Source organism: Carassius gibelio, chromosome A4 (genome assembly GCF_023724105.1).
Source record: "Carassius gibelio isolate Cgi1373 ecotype wild population from Czech Republic chromosome A4, carGib1.2-hapl.c, whole genome shotgun sequence".
NCBI lineage: Eukaryota > Metazoa > Chordata > Actinopteri > Cypriniformes > Cyprinidae > Carassius > Carassius gibelio.
In genome coordinates this window covers 15,624,379-15,639,828 of record NC_068374.1, presented here as the reverse complement: position 1 = coordinate 15,639,828, position 15,450 = coordinate 15,624,379, and the positions used below count along the sequence as shown (strand labels likewise).

Sequence of the window (15,450 nt, the reverse complement as noted above, 5' to 3'; positions counted from 1 at the left end):
TGCAAAACGCTCCGTCTCAAAAGCGGAGAAAACTCAGGATCTTCCGTTAGGCAGGTGTGTGATGTGATACTGTCAATGTCCTCGTCGTCTTGTAGTTGTGGCTTTGCTATGTTCCATTCATGACAACATATGCTCTCCACTTCTGTTGGCATCTCACAACACTTGCTACTAAAACACCACCAATTTTGAAGAGATCTCTGTCTGTCTGTGGCTTGAAGACGTGCTGCTGCAGCGGATCGCTCCTGAGGACTTGATCTGTGTATTCTGGTTCAAATAAATATGGTTGTGGAAAAAAATCAACGTTGTCTGTTGATATATCAAAATAGTTTCCATTGCGATTTCCTGTACGTCTAAATATGTTTAGATCTTCAGAGTAAAAGGAAACACTACCGAAATCTCTGTGTAAACAATGAGTGACACGCGTGAGAGATCACTTCCGGCACTTTCCGCGCTTGCGCAGACTAATAAGCCAGAGCGCGCAAACATCAAACGACAACAGGAAGCACGTGCGCCCTCAGATCACATGGACGTGGTTGTGTACAAGAGGTAAAAACAATATAAATACCATTCGTTTTCTCACACAAACCGCTCGTTTCGTTTCTTAGGTCATCAGTGTGTTCTTACGATGGGGAATTGTTTAATTTGGACCTCTCTGTGCATGCTCTTTGAGGTGGTGACCATAGACCTCCATTATAGTCACAGACAAGAAAGGTTTTACCTAAAAATATCAAAATGGAAACTACTGCAGAAACAAAGAAACCTACATCTTGGGTGCCCTTGAAGTAAGCCAAAACATAAAAAAAAATTTAATTTGAAAGTGAACTATCCCTTTAAGAGATACTATACTGAAAGTCATAAAAATCCACAAATAATTTGCCTACTTAAGAATTTAATCTAAAAAAAAAAGTCTACAGAAACATCTTTCATTTCTCAACACAAATTTGTAATTTTCTTTACAAAAAAAATACAACAGAACATGTGACAGATTAATGATCATCTTAGCAGAACTGAAGGAGGAATGATGGAGGCAAAGAGATTGAAGGAAACAAAGCACATCATCACATCAGTCCATGATCAGACATCATGCCACTCATGATTAGAAAGCTCTTGAATCAATGTTAGCACTCTGGCATTTACGAGAGGACAGGCTGTGTTTGTCTTCTCCACTTTAGTCCTCTTCACTAAATTGATAGAAAAAAGTAAAAGTATGCTTTACTGTCAAATCTTCCACATGTACAGCACAAACAAACAGAGAATTGAAATTGTGTTTCTCTCAGACCCTTGGTGCAAACAGATAACACAAACAGTATAGCATAAAAATACAGATAGCTACAGATTAAATTTGAAATACAACTATAATAAAAATGCCTTGTGGTAGAATAAAACAGTCTTAGATGAATTTTGATGCAATGATAGCTCCCAAACGTGATGCACAGTCAGTAATGAGGGTGAAGTCAAGTATTACATTTCCATGCACACACAGCAGGTCCTGAGAAAAGAATCGAGTTGGCGAGAGATTATATATTTCATGTTCGTGCTCCATATTGTTTATTTTCTTCTTAAATTCAAATCCATTCCACATCACACTTGTCTACAGGCTCGTAATTCAAGTGTGCAGTATGCCCTCTACATAAGTCAAGTCAAGTGAACTTTATTTATATGAAGCTTTAAACAAAAAATATTGTGTCAAAGCAACTGAACAACATTCATTAGGAAAAAAGTGTGTCAATAATGCAAAATGATAGTTAAAGGCAGTTCATCATTGAATTCAGTGATGTCATCTCTGTTCAGTTTAAATAGTGTCTGTGCATTTATTTGCGATCAAGTCAACAATATCGCTGTAGATGAAGTGACTCTAACTAAGCAAGCCAGAGGCGACAGCGGCAAGGAACCGAAACTCCATCGGTGACAGAATGGAGAAAAAAACCTTGGGAGAAACCAGGCTCAGTTGGGGGCCAGTTCTCCTCTGACCAGACGAAACCAGTAGTTCAATTCCAGGCTGCAGCAAAGTCAGATTGTGCAGAAGAATCATCTGTTTCCTGTGGTTTTGTCCTGGTGGTCCTCCGAGACAAAGTCTTTAAAGGGGATCTGTATATAGGGGTACAAAACAAATCTATTGTATCTCTTGCTCTGGCTACTGTGTATAGACCACCAGGGCCGTATACAGATTTACAAAAATAATTAGCAGATTTCCTTTTAGACCTATTGGTTACTGTTGATGAAGCGCTAATTGTCAGAGATTTTAATATTCATGTTGATAATAAAAATGATGCATTAGGACTTGTGTTTACTAACCTAATAAACTCTTTTGGAGTCAAGCAAAATGTCACTAGGCCCACTCATTGTTTTAATCATACACTAGACTTAGTTATCTCAAATGCTTTTGAAGAGTGTTTAAATCCAGAGAAATAAAAGTTTTATCTAGTTACATAGACCATGTCCATAGTCGCATTGTGTCGCCTGCCAATGACATCATAACCCTGTGAGTTCCAATTTTGTTTTGAAAAAAAAACATGGAAACACCTAAAACGCTTGAATATATTGTGCATTTTAATAGACCTGTGATGACCGCAAAGAGTAGCGTTATAACAGAACTTTCAAACGTAACCTAGTATGATTAAAACAGCACTGCTTTTGTAGGCAAACATCAATGCCTTGAATTTTATGTGAGCAGCTATTGGTAGCCAGTGTAAACTGATAAACAGAGGTGTGACGTGTATTCTTTTCAGTATTCACGTCTTTCAGGGAAGACCTTGCATTTTCCATCATGACAATGCCAGACCACTTACTGTATGCTGCGTAGAAGGAGGATCCGGGTACAGAAATGGCCAGCTTGCAGTCCAGATCTTTCACCAATAGAAAACATTTGGCACATCATAAAGAGGAAGATGTGACAGAAGACCTAAGACAGTTGAGCAACTAGAAGCCTGTATTAGACAAGAATGGGAAAACATTCCTATTCCTAAACTTGAGCAACTTGTCTCCTTAGTCCCCAGACATTTGCAGACTGTTATAAAAAGAAGAGTGGATGCCACACAGTGGTAAACATTGCCTTGTCCCAACTTTTTTGAGATGTGTTGATGCCATGAAATTTAAAATCAACTTATTTTCCCCTTAAAATTATAAATGTTCTCAGTTGAAACTTCCACATCATTGCATTGTTTTTAATCACAATTTGTACAGTGTCCCAACTTTTTTGGAATCGGGTTTGTACATAATATGTATATATAAAAACACAAACATACATGTTTATATATATTTTTTAATATTTACGTCAATATCGAAATTGTATATAAACACATAATTACAATAAAAAAAGCTTGCAGAACAGTTTTAGATCCGTCACCCTAACATTTATAACAACCTAGTTGCTTTTTCCCCATTGTTTAGGGCCTGTCAAATCAGTTTTAGACAGGATCAGCAGTGACACACTTCTAAAACCAGCTTCCAGGTTTCATCAGATGACCCCCAACAGTCGCCATATTCAAGGCTAGATGAACCAAGATTTACCTGTGCCTTCTCTGACTAAAATCAAATAACAGTGCAATGTCCATTATTTTATTCAGTTTGACCTTTTATTTATAATTTTTCATTTACATTTGGTATATTTAGATGCACAATTTATTTTTTGAAAATCTTAATGAATCCAGTTCAATTTCATATTCTGAAAGTTCAGATTATGTACCATAAACTTTGCAATTCGATTCCCATTAATTTGTGTGTAATGGTCAGGCATGGCCACAAGTGTTCATATGCAAATAACAAAAGAAAATAAAAAGCTTAAAACCAAAATTATAAAAAGGTGGTAAATAAAAGTCAAGTTAAAGTAGACATATCACCCATTTAGAATGTATCTGATATTGGCCACATTAAGAATGTCATATATACATCCTCATCCAAAAGACCATATTTGAGCAGAAAATCTGATGGTGCATATTCAGCTGTAGTATGAATGCAACCTTGATTTCACATAGATGTATTTTCTTTTGCCATTTTAGATTTCCGAACCATTTAAAAGCACAAAAATAACGTCAGTGTTTTAGGTGTATCTGTAAATGGAATGGAAAAATACATTTATTAAACTGTTCATAATAAATCCACTGTCCAGGTGGAATCCGCAAGTTGTTTTTGAAATTGCCCTTTTTATGAACCTCTTACCACACTGAGAAACACTGCAATATCTTTCCAGAATGAGTTTGCAAATGACGAATCAAGTCTTTTTGATGTATGAAACTCTCCTTACATCGAAAACATGTGTAAGGCTTCTCTCCAGTGTGAATCCTCATGTGACTTTTAAGGCCTCCTTTAAGTGTGAAACTCTTTCCACAGTGATGGCACAAGAACGGCTTCTCTCCAGTGTGAATTTTCATGTGATAATTCAGATTTCCTTTTAGTGAGAAGCTCTTCCCACACAGTTCACAGGTGAAAGGGCTCTCTCCGGTATGACTTTTCAGGTGAGTCTTGAGACTGACTTTATGACTGAAGCTCTTTCCACACTGCTGGCATTTAAAAGGCTTCTCTCCAGTGTGAATTAGCATGTGAGTCTTCAGATTTCCTTTTTGTGAGAAGCCCTTCCCACATTGTTGGCAGGTGAAAGGTTTCTCTCCAGTATGAATGAGCATGTGGTAGTTAAGATTTCCTTGATGTGAGAAGCTTTTACCACACTGTTTGCAGGTGTAAGCGTCCTCTTCAGTGTGGATTTTCGTGTGTGTCTTTAAACTTATTTCATGACTGAAGCTCTTTCCACATTGCTGGCACTTGAAAGGCTTCTCTCCGGAGTGAATTATTTTGTGCCTGTCAAGGCGTTTCATGTTAAGAAAACTCCTTCCGCACTCAGGACATTTAAAACACTTCTCTTTTGGATTACCTGTAGTGTGAGAATTGAGGCTTCCTGTCTTTTCAGCTCTTTTTCTTGGGGAAGTCTTTTCAGTCTGTGAGAAGCTTAAAGGTTTTTCTTCAGTTATGAAATCATGATCTTTCTCTTCCATTACATTTACTACTTCACTCTCCTCTTTCAGCACTCTCAGGTCTGTGGATGAAAGAGACAAACAGAAGTTATTATATGATGATTATATGAAAGTATTTATGTGAAAGGGGTTATATGATGCTATTTAAACGTTTTCTTTCTCTTTGAGTGTTACAAGCCCTTGCTGCATGAAGAAGATCTGTAAAGTTGCAAAGACTGAAGTGTCGAATCCAAAGAGATATTCTTTATCAAAGTTAAGACTCTGCCACGCCCCCCATCCCCAAATGGTTCATTGAAACACACCCCCACATGTCTACGTCACTAAGTGGAAACATTTGCATAATGCCGCCCAAATCTTTACACCAAGAAAGAAGCCGTGGTTTCAGTAACCATAGTTAATGTTGAGGCAGCCAAAAGGAGGAGATGCTGTAGGGAGATGCTGTGTATATATAGGCGAAAGCACTTTATTTGGCCTTCTGAAAGTAGATGATTTTTAAGATTACTTACAACAGAACAGCAATGCATTTTATGGACGACCGTTTCGTGAACCTAGGAGAGGAGGTAATTCTGACTTTCCCACGACAATAAGGTGCTGTCGAATCAACTGCTGTAAGTATGTTTTATTAGTTTAAGTTTTTACTATTGACTGCTCAAATGCGGAGTTTTGTGTGTCGTGTGTGTGCAGGCGTATGAGAGAGAGAGAGAGAGAGAGAGAGAGAGACAGGGTCACACAGTGGTGTTAGCTGTCTTAACCGTCCATAACTTGTGTACTGCAAACACATATACGTTTCATCACTGTGTCTGTCACCACTCTGTTCCCCTTTACGGCTTGAATTGATAGTAAAACTATGGACATTATTAACATCTTTAAATTTATTTTGAAAGATGAAGCTTGCGATTATGGAAAAGGGCGTTACATTGCTGACGGTCAGTTGGCCAATCAGAGCAGACTGCGCTTGTCTGAAGGAGGGACTTTGTAGAAAATGACTCGTTTGAGAAAGGCGGGGTGTAGAGGACTACAATAATGTACAGTATTTAATAATGTTTTATTATATTGCCTTTAAGAGTATTTCTCAAAGCACTTAACAACAAAAGCAAACACAACAATTAAGAGCAATATACAAAAATAATGAATAACAATCAGTTAAATGGGACGAATAAAAAAATGTAAAGACTAGATTTGATTTGCTTCCCTGATGTCAGCCGGGAGAGAATTCCACAATTTGTTACAGGCTTAAGATAAAAATGCCTGATCACCCATACACTGTATTCCCGAACAGTATAAAACTTATAAAAAATAAGTGAACTATACTTAAAACTGTGAAATAGTTCATTCAACTTAAAACTTTTAAGTTTGTTCAACGATTTGGGCGTTTTAACTTCCAGAAACTTAAATAAAATAAGTAAAACATGACGTCATCTTATTACCATAGCCTTATTTTTGCCTCTTGGTGGCGGTAATGAGCTTTATTGCGTTCCAATCTGCCAATTCAACAAAGAAGAGTCTCTACACTCAAAAACATTTTAAAGCCTTTTTAATAGATATACAAATATCAATAGTAAAATTTTATCAAATTGAATTTAATGATCCTTACATATTTTAATTGAATAATTGATTAGGGATTGTTCAGTTATTCAATTAAAATATGTATGGGTTATTTAATTCAATTTGATGGAATTTTACTATTAATTGAAATGCATAAATCTAAATTGTAGTGCACTCGGTGCACTTTATTTGCTATTTTTAAAACATATTAGGTAAAACTCTCCAAAACAGACTAGTCAACATGACCATCATGATATGTCCGTTTATTTCATGACTGTAAAAATAACAACGAAGTAAAACGAATTACCAAAGCCTCATATTTGCCTCTTGGTGGCAGTAATGAGCTTTATCGCGTTCCAATCTGCCAACGAAAAGGAAGAGTCTACTTGGTGAACTTTATTTGCATGTTTTTAAAAACATAACATACCAGGTAAAACTATACAAAACGCAACAAAGAGTCAACATATCATTCCATGTCCGTTTATCTCATGTTTTACTCAAATGACTGTAAAAAATAACAACGGACTAAAAATAATTCCCATTTGAAATTGAGCGCTCGGATTTGAACTTGGAAGCCCGCCATGTCATGCAGGAGTCGTTGCCTCAACGTGGTTCTGTGGAATCAGTATCGTTCATCATCGTCATCGTTTCTGTCGTCTGCGGTTTGTTTAGCGCCTATAATCTGGTAAGTACTTCTTAAAACCTTTAAAAAAGTTATTCTAGTAATCTGCATCAGAATGTGACAATATAGTCATCAAACTGAAACTATTGTTGCGTTTAGCGACCTAAAATGATCAGGCACACGTTAGGCCTGATGTTATTTGTGGAGTGATTTATCTAAATTTTAACCATTTAGGGACATAGTTGATGTATGCTCGCAATCGCATTACACGGATATTAATTTGTGGTACTGCTGGTTATCACAGTGCTTGTATTGAAGCTTCTCGGTTACAGAACCTAAATTGAAACAGAAAAAAAATATAGATTAAAACCACTTTAATTCAATATTACTTGTTTTTTATCCAATGCTTAAAATTAAATTAGCTGCAATGGAAGCCACATGTTATAAATTCTGAAATTGTTGTATGACTTTGACATGTCTCTGCCTCACTATTAATTTGTGTTTTTATTTTCTCTACAGGTTAAAACTTGTGAGACCATTTGGGGGTGAAAATACATATGTAAAGACAAAGTATGCAGCATTTTAAAACTGATAACAACTGATTTTAGAGGTTGGCATAGCTCAGGGTTTGCTCATGTCTTGTCATTGTCATGATTTTTCATGATGGATTGGAAATACAGGTTATGTGATTCCTATCCTTGAATTCCTATGTGATTCTCTTACTTTTGTTTTCTTATTTATCGTTTGAATGCTTGCTTTCAGATTGCTGCAGAATTCCACAGAATTATTAATATCAGCTTCAGAAAAACAAGTTCTATGCAAAGCTGGACAAACATACTCCTCGACTGATTGCTGTTTACAGGCAGAAGGCTGCCCATACAGGCAAGGCAGCAGAAACACTGAGAAGCATCTGTAGTGCCTATGATCTTACGGTGAATTTTGTTAATTAAATTTATAGTACAAGTTAATTGGTTAATGGGCACAAGTATTTTACTGCTATCTGGTAATTGTTTAAACCTGGCTTTTAACTTTTTTTTTTTTGCTTTAAATGTCTTCCCTTCTTTCATCTGTACTTTTATCTCTATTTTATTATTTTCTCTTGCATCGCTAAGACTCTATCTTTTTTCATGATCACTACGATATTAACAACAGACGTACAGCTGCACTTCGAGCCCTCCCTGTCTACTTGCGCGAAGATGACTCTGTGATTTTCAAGATGTGGAATGTAGGTTTTTATACATCTCATTTGAATTTTAATGTTATTTATCTGATTATGCTTATTAAGTTCTCTAATGCTTTTCAGACTGAAGAGGTGGATGAGCCAGACATTGCAGTTTCAGCTGTAGCTCTTGTCAGCATGGTGAATGGAGACTCAGGTTCCAATCTTCAGTTTGACCCTGCTGGGATTGCTATTGTGCTGGAAGGTGACATTGTTCTAAGGGACATTTCCAGGTTGGCTGATGCCTTTCTTTTGATGTTTGGTTTGATATATGCATTACATCTCAACTATCCCAAAGAGCTGACCCACACCTTTAACTTCATCCAAAAAGTCTTACTGGGTTTGGATGACTCAAAGCCACTAACACCCAGATTGCTGAGTCTAAAAAATGAGCTACTGATTAAGGAGTAAGAGTAATGGATGTACGAGTGCGATACAATTTATTTTCTGTTCTTTTCAGTTGTTGTGACTACTGTATTTGCCCTATTAAACACTGAGCTCAAGCTTTTAAATTTCCCATTGAAGTGGAGAATTGCATTTTCATTTAAGTATTTACTGGGATTGCGTTACTGAATGCCACTAGCACCCAGATTGCAGTTTAAAAAAATAATTTACTTGTGAGAGTTTTTCCTGCATCTCTGGATGCACTAGTTTTTTACACCTCTGTCCTTTACATTTGTTGTCTCATACAGTTACATTCTAATGTATACAGAGGTCTGTTATAATGCTGCAAAAAATTCCTTTTGCTAAATAAAACGTACTTTCATATATGGAGTTTGAAATTGTCTTCCTTTCTAATGTTTAAGGAATAATACTGTTAATTTTGAGGTCAAATTTCTTTAAAAATTGCAAATTAAGTATTGTATTTATTTTTAAATGTAAAACAAAAATGTAGTACTTTTAATTTGTGATCAATATAAATTGATTCATAAAATACATAGAAGAAAAGTTTATTCAAATCAATAATTTTGAGTTAATCTGTTTTGTGGATTTAAGTGTAACTGACTTAAAACAATACATTTTATCAACTTAAAAGTTTTGAGTTATAAAATGCATACAAAAAGTGTATTCAAATAAATAATTTTGAGTTAATCTGTTCTATGAATTTAAGTGTAACTGACTTAAAACAATTAATTTAATCAACTTAAAAGTTTCGAGGTAATAAGTTTCCACAAATTTTTTGAGTTATCTTAACTTATCGGGGTTTACAGTGTAGAACGCAGATGCGTTTCAGGAACGCCTAAAAGACCACTTTGAGAAGATTGCAAATTACAACTAGGCACATAGGGAATTAAAAGCTCAGCCAAGTACTGAGGAGCCAGACCATGCAGTGCCTTGAATGTTAACATGAGAACTTAAAAATAAATATGAAATTTAAACGGGAGCAAGTGCAACAATTCCAAAACAAGGGTTGTATGATCAACATACCTGGCCCCTAAAAGATTTCTGCTGAATTTTGTAAATGTTGAAGTTTGTTAATAAAACATTTTGAGACTCCAATAAGAAGGGCATAGATGAGAAAAGATAAGTGATTTAACTAACCTTTCAGTGATAGAGAAAGACAGCACAGGTTGTAGCCGTGCATTCGATCTAAAATGAGAGTTTGAGGTCTTAACAGTGTTCAGCACGAAAGGCTCAAATGACAAACTGGGATCAAAAATAACACCCATATTTTTTTATTTACTTTGTAACTCCAGAGCAACACCATCAACAGACAAAGCTAAAGATCCAGCATTACGCAGTTTATGGGGAGAGACAAGAAACATAACTTCTGTTTTGGAACTATTCAAACACAAGAAATTTTCAGACATCCACAACTTAATCTCAGATAGGTAGTGTGAGAGATGGGAAATATTGACATTTTGTCCTGTATTAGAGTCGATGTAAATCTGCATTTGGTCAGCTAAAAATGGTAGTTCAGTTCGAGAGATAACTGCCCAAGAGGAAACAAATAAATGAGGAAAAGCAAGGGACCAAGTAATGAGCCCTGAGGGACACCAGTACAAGACCGACCTCAGATCTGAGTCCATCCATAAAAACAAAATAACTATGATCAGTTAAATAGGATCTGAACCAATCCAGAGCAATCTCAATCACCCCAAAGACAAATTCAAGTTGACTAAGTAATACCGTATGGTCGATGATATCAAAAGCAGTACTTAGGTCAAGAAGGCTAAGAATTGACAGAGATCCAGCATCAGATGCTAATAACAAGTCATTAGTAACTTTGACCAAGGCTGTCTCAGGACTGTGTAGTCTCCGAAAACCCAGACTGGTATGGCTCAAAAAGGTTGTTAACAGCCAGATGATTGTATAATTGAGAAGCAACAACAACCTCTAAATTGTTTTGCCAAAAATTGAAGATTTGATATTGGACAAAATTGTTTAGATTGGTCTACTTAAGTATTTTCCTTTTTTTAGAACAGGGGTGAGAGCAGCACGTTTAAATGCTGTTGGCACAACACCAGTTGACAAAGAATAATTTATAATTGAAAAGAACAGTAAAACAAAGAACACCAAAACAAGATTTAAATAAACTAGTTGGGGATCAACAGGGGATCAAGTACGCAAGTGGTAGCTTTAATTCTAGAAACCTGCACACTGAGTGATTCAGGATGAACTGAAGAAAATCTGGACAGAGGAGTACCAGAAAAAACATTTTAAAAAATTGCGGACACAAGCCGTGTTCGCACTAAAATCTGTGAGAAAAACATTACAGAACTGAACTGATGCTGTCTGAGAGTTAGCTTCTTAACTTTAAGACAGTTATTATGGTGAAAGAGCTGTCTGGGATTATTTTGGTTATTTACAACAATCTGAGAAATGAAAGATGATCTTGCTTTTTCAAGTGCTACTTTATATTGACCCAGTGATGATTTCCAAGCCTGATGAAAAACACCCAAGCTAGATTAACACCGCTTATGCTCCAGTTTGCGGCAAGCAACTTTATTTGAACACAGATCATCACTATACCAAGGAGCCAAGTGTACAAAAGAGACCCAGATACATGAGGAGAAGATGATGTTGAATATCTGCGTCCTGTACTCCGGTGAATGTACCACTTCTGGCGCAGCAGTCCGGCATAGCCAAAGCAATCATAGATGTCTTTGGCCAAAGGATAGTTCAGTTTTAAAGATAAAAGCTGGTGTGCAGTGTAACGTAAAAGCATGTTCAGCGAAGCCGCGTCCACTGTGGCAGAAACCTCATCATAGCATAAATCCTCAGCACATGGGAAAAGCCTCCAGGTCGACACCAGAAGCAGAGAAAATCCAGCGAACATAAACAAATGCCACCACATCACAATGTGAAATGCAAACAATTAAAACAGCAGAGATCATTTAAAACCCACCTGTGAAACGCGCCAGCATACACATTGAACCGGAGGTTCAATACAATACAAAATAATGAAATTCGAAAAATTATGTGTTTTTTGAACATTAAAGCATGTCAACATATTCTGTTGCACCAAATAAACACAATAATGATCTTTAAAAAAGCATCATATGACCCCATTAATAAAATAATGATCTTTTACACTAATGCGTTATCAATGTATGCTGTTTTATAATGTACTACAATACTCAGGTGCAAATATCTGAAAGAAGTTACCCTGTGTATCATTACCTTAACAGAGGCCAGAGACTATTTGCATTATGCCGTCCAAACATTCACGCAAAGCTTATAACAAAGCAAAAGAACTGACATTCACCAAATTCAAATCACAAATACTACTGATGGGGAGAAAAAACGGGTTGAATGTTAACTTTCATTTCCATATAACTATAAATTATTATATAAATTCATCAGAATGCACTGATAAATAAATACTGTGACTAAATCATGTGGTAGTGCGACCAAACTGAGAAAGTTAGTTGCAAAGGAGCGACCAGTGGGAAGAATGAGTCTGAAGCCCTGCACTGTTGATAAATTGTGGATTAATTGTTTTTTACTTAAAGATCCCCTTAAGTGCCTTGAAACAAGCAGCGTTATTCTATGTGGTGATGTAGTTACAAACTGAAACATATCGAGTAGCCCCACCCTTTATTAAAGTAGCCAATAGCATTTATATTATGTCTGCTCGGGTCAGAGACATTGAGCACGGTAAAGCCACATTTGACAGCCACAGTCTAATAGATTACCCGCTAGATTCAATATGAAGCTTGTAGTAAAACAAAATAGTGTTCATAACCATGCTGAGACTTTGTAGTTGCTAGGGATTAGGGCTGGGTTAAAATAATAGATTTTTCGATTAATGTTTTTTTTTAAATATGGTCGATTCACCACTTTTTTCCATATTTATTTCCGAAGACATTGAACACAATATTAGTGTTAATCTAATTACAAATCTTCTCCACTAGATGTCACCCTCTTATGTGCCTTGTGCGATGTTACCAACGAACTTGTCATTCATTCATTCAGTGCTTAAAGCAGTGGTTCTCAACACGCGGCCCGTCACGAATTCAAATGCGGCCCATCATAAGATGAACACACACACACAAAACTTATGCAACTCACTTGAAGAAATTCAGGCTATCAAAAAGCTGTCAATCAAAATGTACTTGTCGGGCTCAGGCCGAAACCTGTAGGGCTCGGGTCCTGTCGGGTTTTACTTTTAAGGCCCGATTACAGCTCTAACAAAAAATCGAATCGAGAATCAAAATCAAATCGATTTGAGAGCTTGTGAATCGAAATCGAATTGATCTGGAACATCTGAATCGATACCCAGCCCTACTAGGGATGCATGATAAATATTGCCTGATATTTAATGTGCATTTTGACTGACAAGCTGCGCCCAACCACAATCACATTTTGTGCATGTTTTGCACAGCTAGTCAGTGAACAATGGCTCTTTGTAGTAAATGCTGCTCCACATGAAATCACGCACGTGTAGAGATTTACCATTGATTACAGAACTGGCTTTACTGACAAAATGGGCATTAAATATCAGGCATGTTTATCGTGAAACCCTAGTAGTAGCAAAAGTTTTGAATAAATGCTGACTTCTCAAAACATTCCCAGAACGTTAGTTTTTGGTTCCCAGAATGTTATTTTTGATAGTTTGTTTATGGCTAGCCAGGAAAGTTTTCTTAACGTTCCCAGAACGTTAGTCTAACATTCTCATAACGTTATTCTAATGCTAATCTAACGTTCCCCTAACATTAGCTTTTGGTTCCCAGAACGTTTTTCTAATGTTTCCCTAACATTAGCTTTTTGTTCCCAGAATGGTTTTATAAACAATTTAAATTCTGCGAGCACGCAACTCTCTGTGGAAGACGGGTGAAAACGTGTGCTGGAGACGCGAGTGCAGATCAGAACACTCTATGCTTAACTCTGGCTCAACACTATAATTTAAATTGCGTTTTGATTGATCTAATTTCTGTATTTTAATAAATGCTGCATTAAACGAACTTCAGGGCTCTGTATAGGCCATTACTCATTAACATCTGTGACGTTTTCATTGGAAAGATTGGAAGTTTTATTGGGTTATAAAAATAATCTGAGAATAATCATAAGTCAACGTTTTGTATAAGTAATTTTTATGTTATTTTAAAAAGAACCACCCTGCATATTTTTTTGTTTACAAAAGAATATAACCTAAAAAAAACATTTCCCTAATGTTTGTATTTTGTTCCCAAAATAAATAAATAAATAAATAACCAAACAGGAACCAAAAACTAACGTTAGGGGAATGTTTTGTGTTTGCTGGATCTGTAGAGCAGTTTGTCTATTTAGGGCTACTGTAGAAACATGTTGACTACTTCCATGTAAGGGCACCCGCGATGTATGTAATTTCATTGGGACTTTAAGAAGAAAGTGGGTTTAACATAACTAAACATTTATTGTTTAAACTTCTTCTGTATTATGGTAATAAATTATTCAATTGTGACATGTCATTATAACAGGTGTCCAACAAAAGGCAGCATTAGTGTTTGTCTGGTCGTGTGAACTCAATATCTCTGTCCACATAAGGCGACCTGATCCATGTCAAATAAAACCACTTTAAGACACAATTAAATTATATTCTTGAATAAAATATTGTTAGGCATAATTTATGTAGAAGTCAAAATTTTAATACGGATCAAATGACAGTTCAGTTCTGAGAATGAAAAACCAACCTATTTGTTCCTCAGTATCTTCTTGTTTCACATTGAATTCTTCAATCTTCACTTCTTCACTCTCCTCTTTAATTAATGCCATCTTTATAATTGTGTCACGTGGATCTCTGCTGCTTCACCGGGAGTTTTTCTGTGTTTGGACGATTTGTCATTTTTAAGATGAGAAAAATTAACAGAAAGAAAAAATAAATCCAAATTAAATCTCTGATTCACGATATAGGGAGCAAAATAAGAAGCACATTTTCTGTTTACGTTACTCATGAGCGGATGCACATTACTCAAAAAAAATTATAATATTGCTGAATGTTAAATAAAATGTTACATTGTTATATTGAATAAGAATTTGTACAGCTTTTTAAAACAACATAAATCGTTTGATGGGGTTGTACGGATTTAAAGACAAGTTTAAATGTTTATAAATTAAAAACACAAACCTTGCATCAACCGAATCACAGACGCTGATACAGGACACAGCCTTATGACGTCATATCGACACACCAAAATAAAAGTCAAGTTCATGCGCTATTGGCACAAATGTTAAAATTACATGCATAAAAATGTAAATAATAAAAAAATACAAATGACAAACAAAAACAAACAAATCTAATTAAAATATCAATCTGTGCAGTTAGTAGCCAGAAGTTACTGTGAATCAGTTTCACCCACTTAAATAAATAATAATAAACCAGCACACACATATGTGCAAAATAACATGCAGAATGGATTAAAAGGACCAGCAAAGTAGCACTACTCCAAGAGTGGACTCATTCTCAGTGTGAAGAGTATTTTGATGAGGCTTGAAAACCTTGAGGCAATAAAATACAACAGTTCCTCCAATCTGATGAAAAAGGTGATGCTTAAATGTGAAACGCATTTTTTTTTTTAAAAAGTGCTTCCTCATGTATAGGGAAAACTGAAGAAGAAAAAAAAATCTTTCCTGAGTGACTCCGATGACTCGATCCCACATGCAGAGAACATCAA

The 15,450-nt window shown here is 36.0% G+C and overlaps 1 protein-coding gene across 1 annotated transcript; it reads right to left on the bottom strand.

The window, feature by feature from the left end:
• Positions 1–3,248: 3,248 nt before the first annotated feature.
• On the bottom strand, positions 3,249–14,978 carry LOC127971810 (gastrula zinc finger protein XlCGF8.2DB). Its single transcript, XM_052575049.1, has 3 exons — positions 14,904–14,978; positions 14,470–14,599; positions 3,249–5,029 (listed from the first exon to the last, which is right to left on the bottom strand). Exons 2-3 carry the CDS (start codon positions 14,549–14,551, stop codon positions 4,155–4,157), a joined length of 957 nt encoding a protein of 318 aa, XP_052431009.1. The 5' UTR covers positions 14,552–14,599; positions 14,904–14,978; the 3' UTR covers positions 3,249–4,154.
• Between the last annotated feature and the right edge of the window lie 472 nt (positions 14,979–15,450).

Excerpts from the sequence above, each read along its gene's own strand:
- LOC127971810 (XM_052575049.1), bottom strand. The coding sequence starts at position 14,551 with ATGGCATTAATTAAAGAGGAGAGTGAAGAAGTGAAGATTGAAGAATTC. Across the intron at positions 5,030-14,469 it reads AGATACTGAGGAACAAATAG|ACCTGAGAGTGCTGAAAGAG; the intron begins GTTGGTTTTTCA and ends TTTCATCCACAG.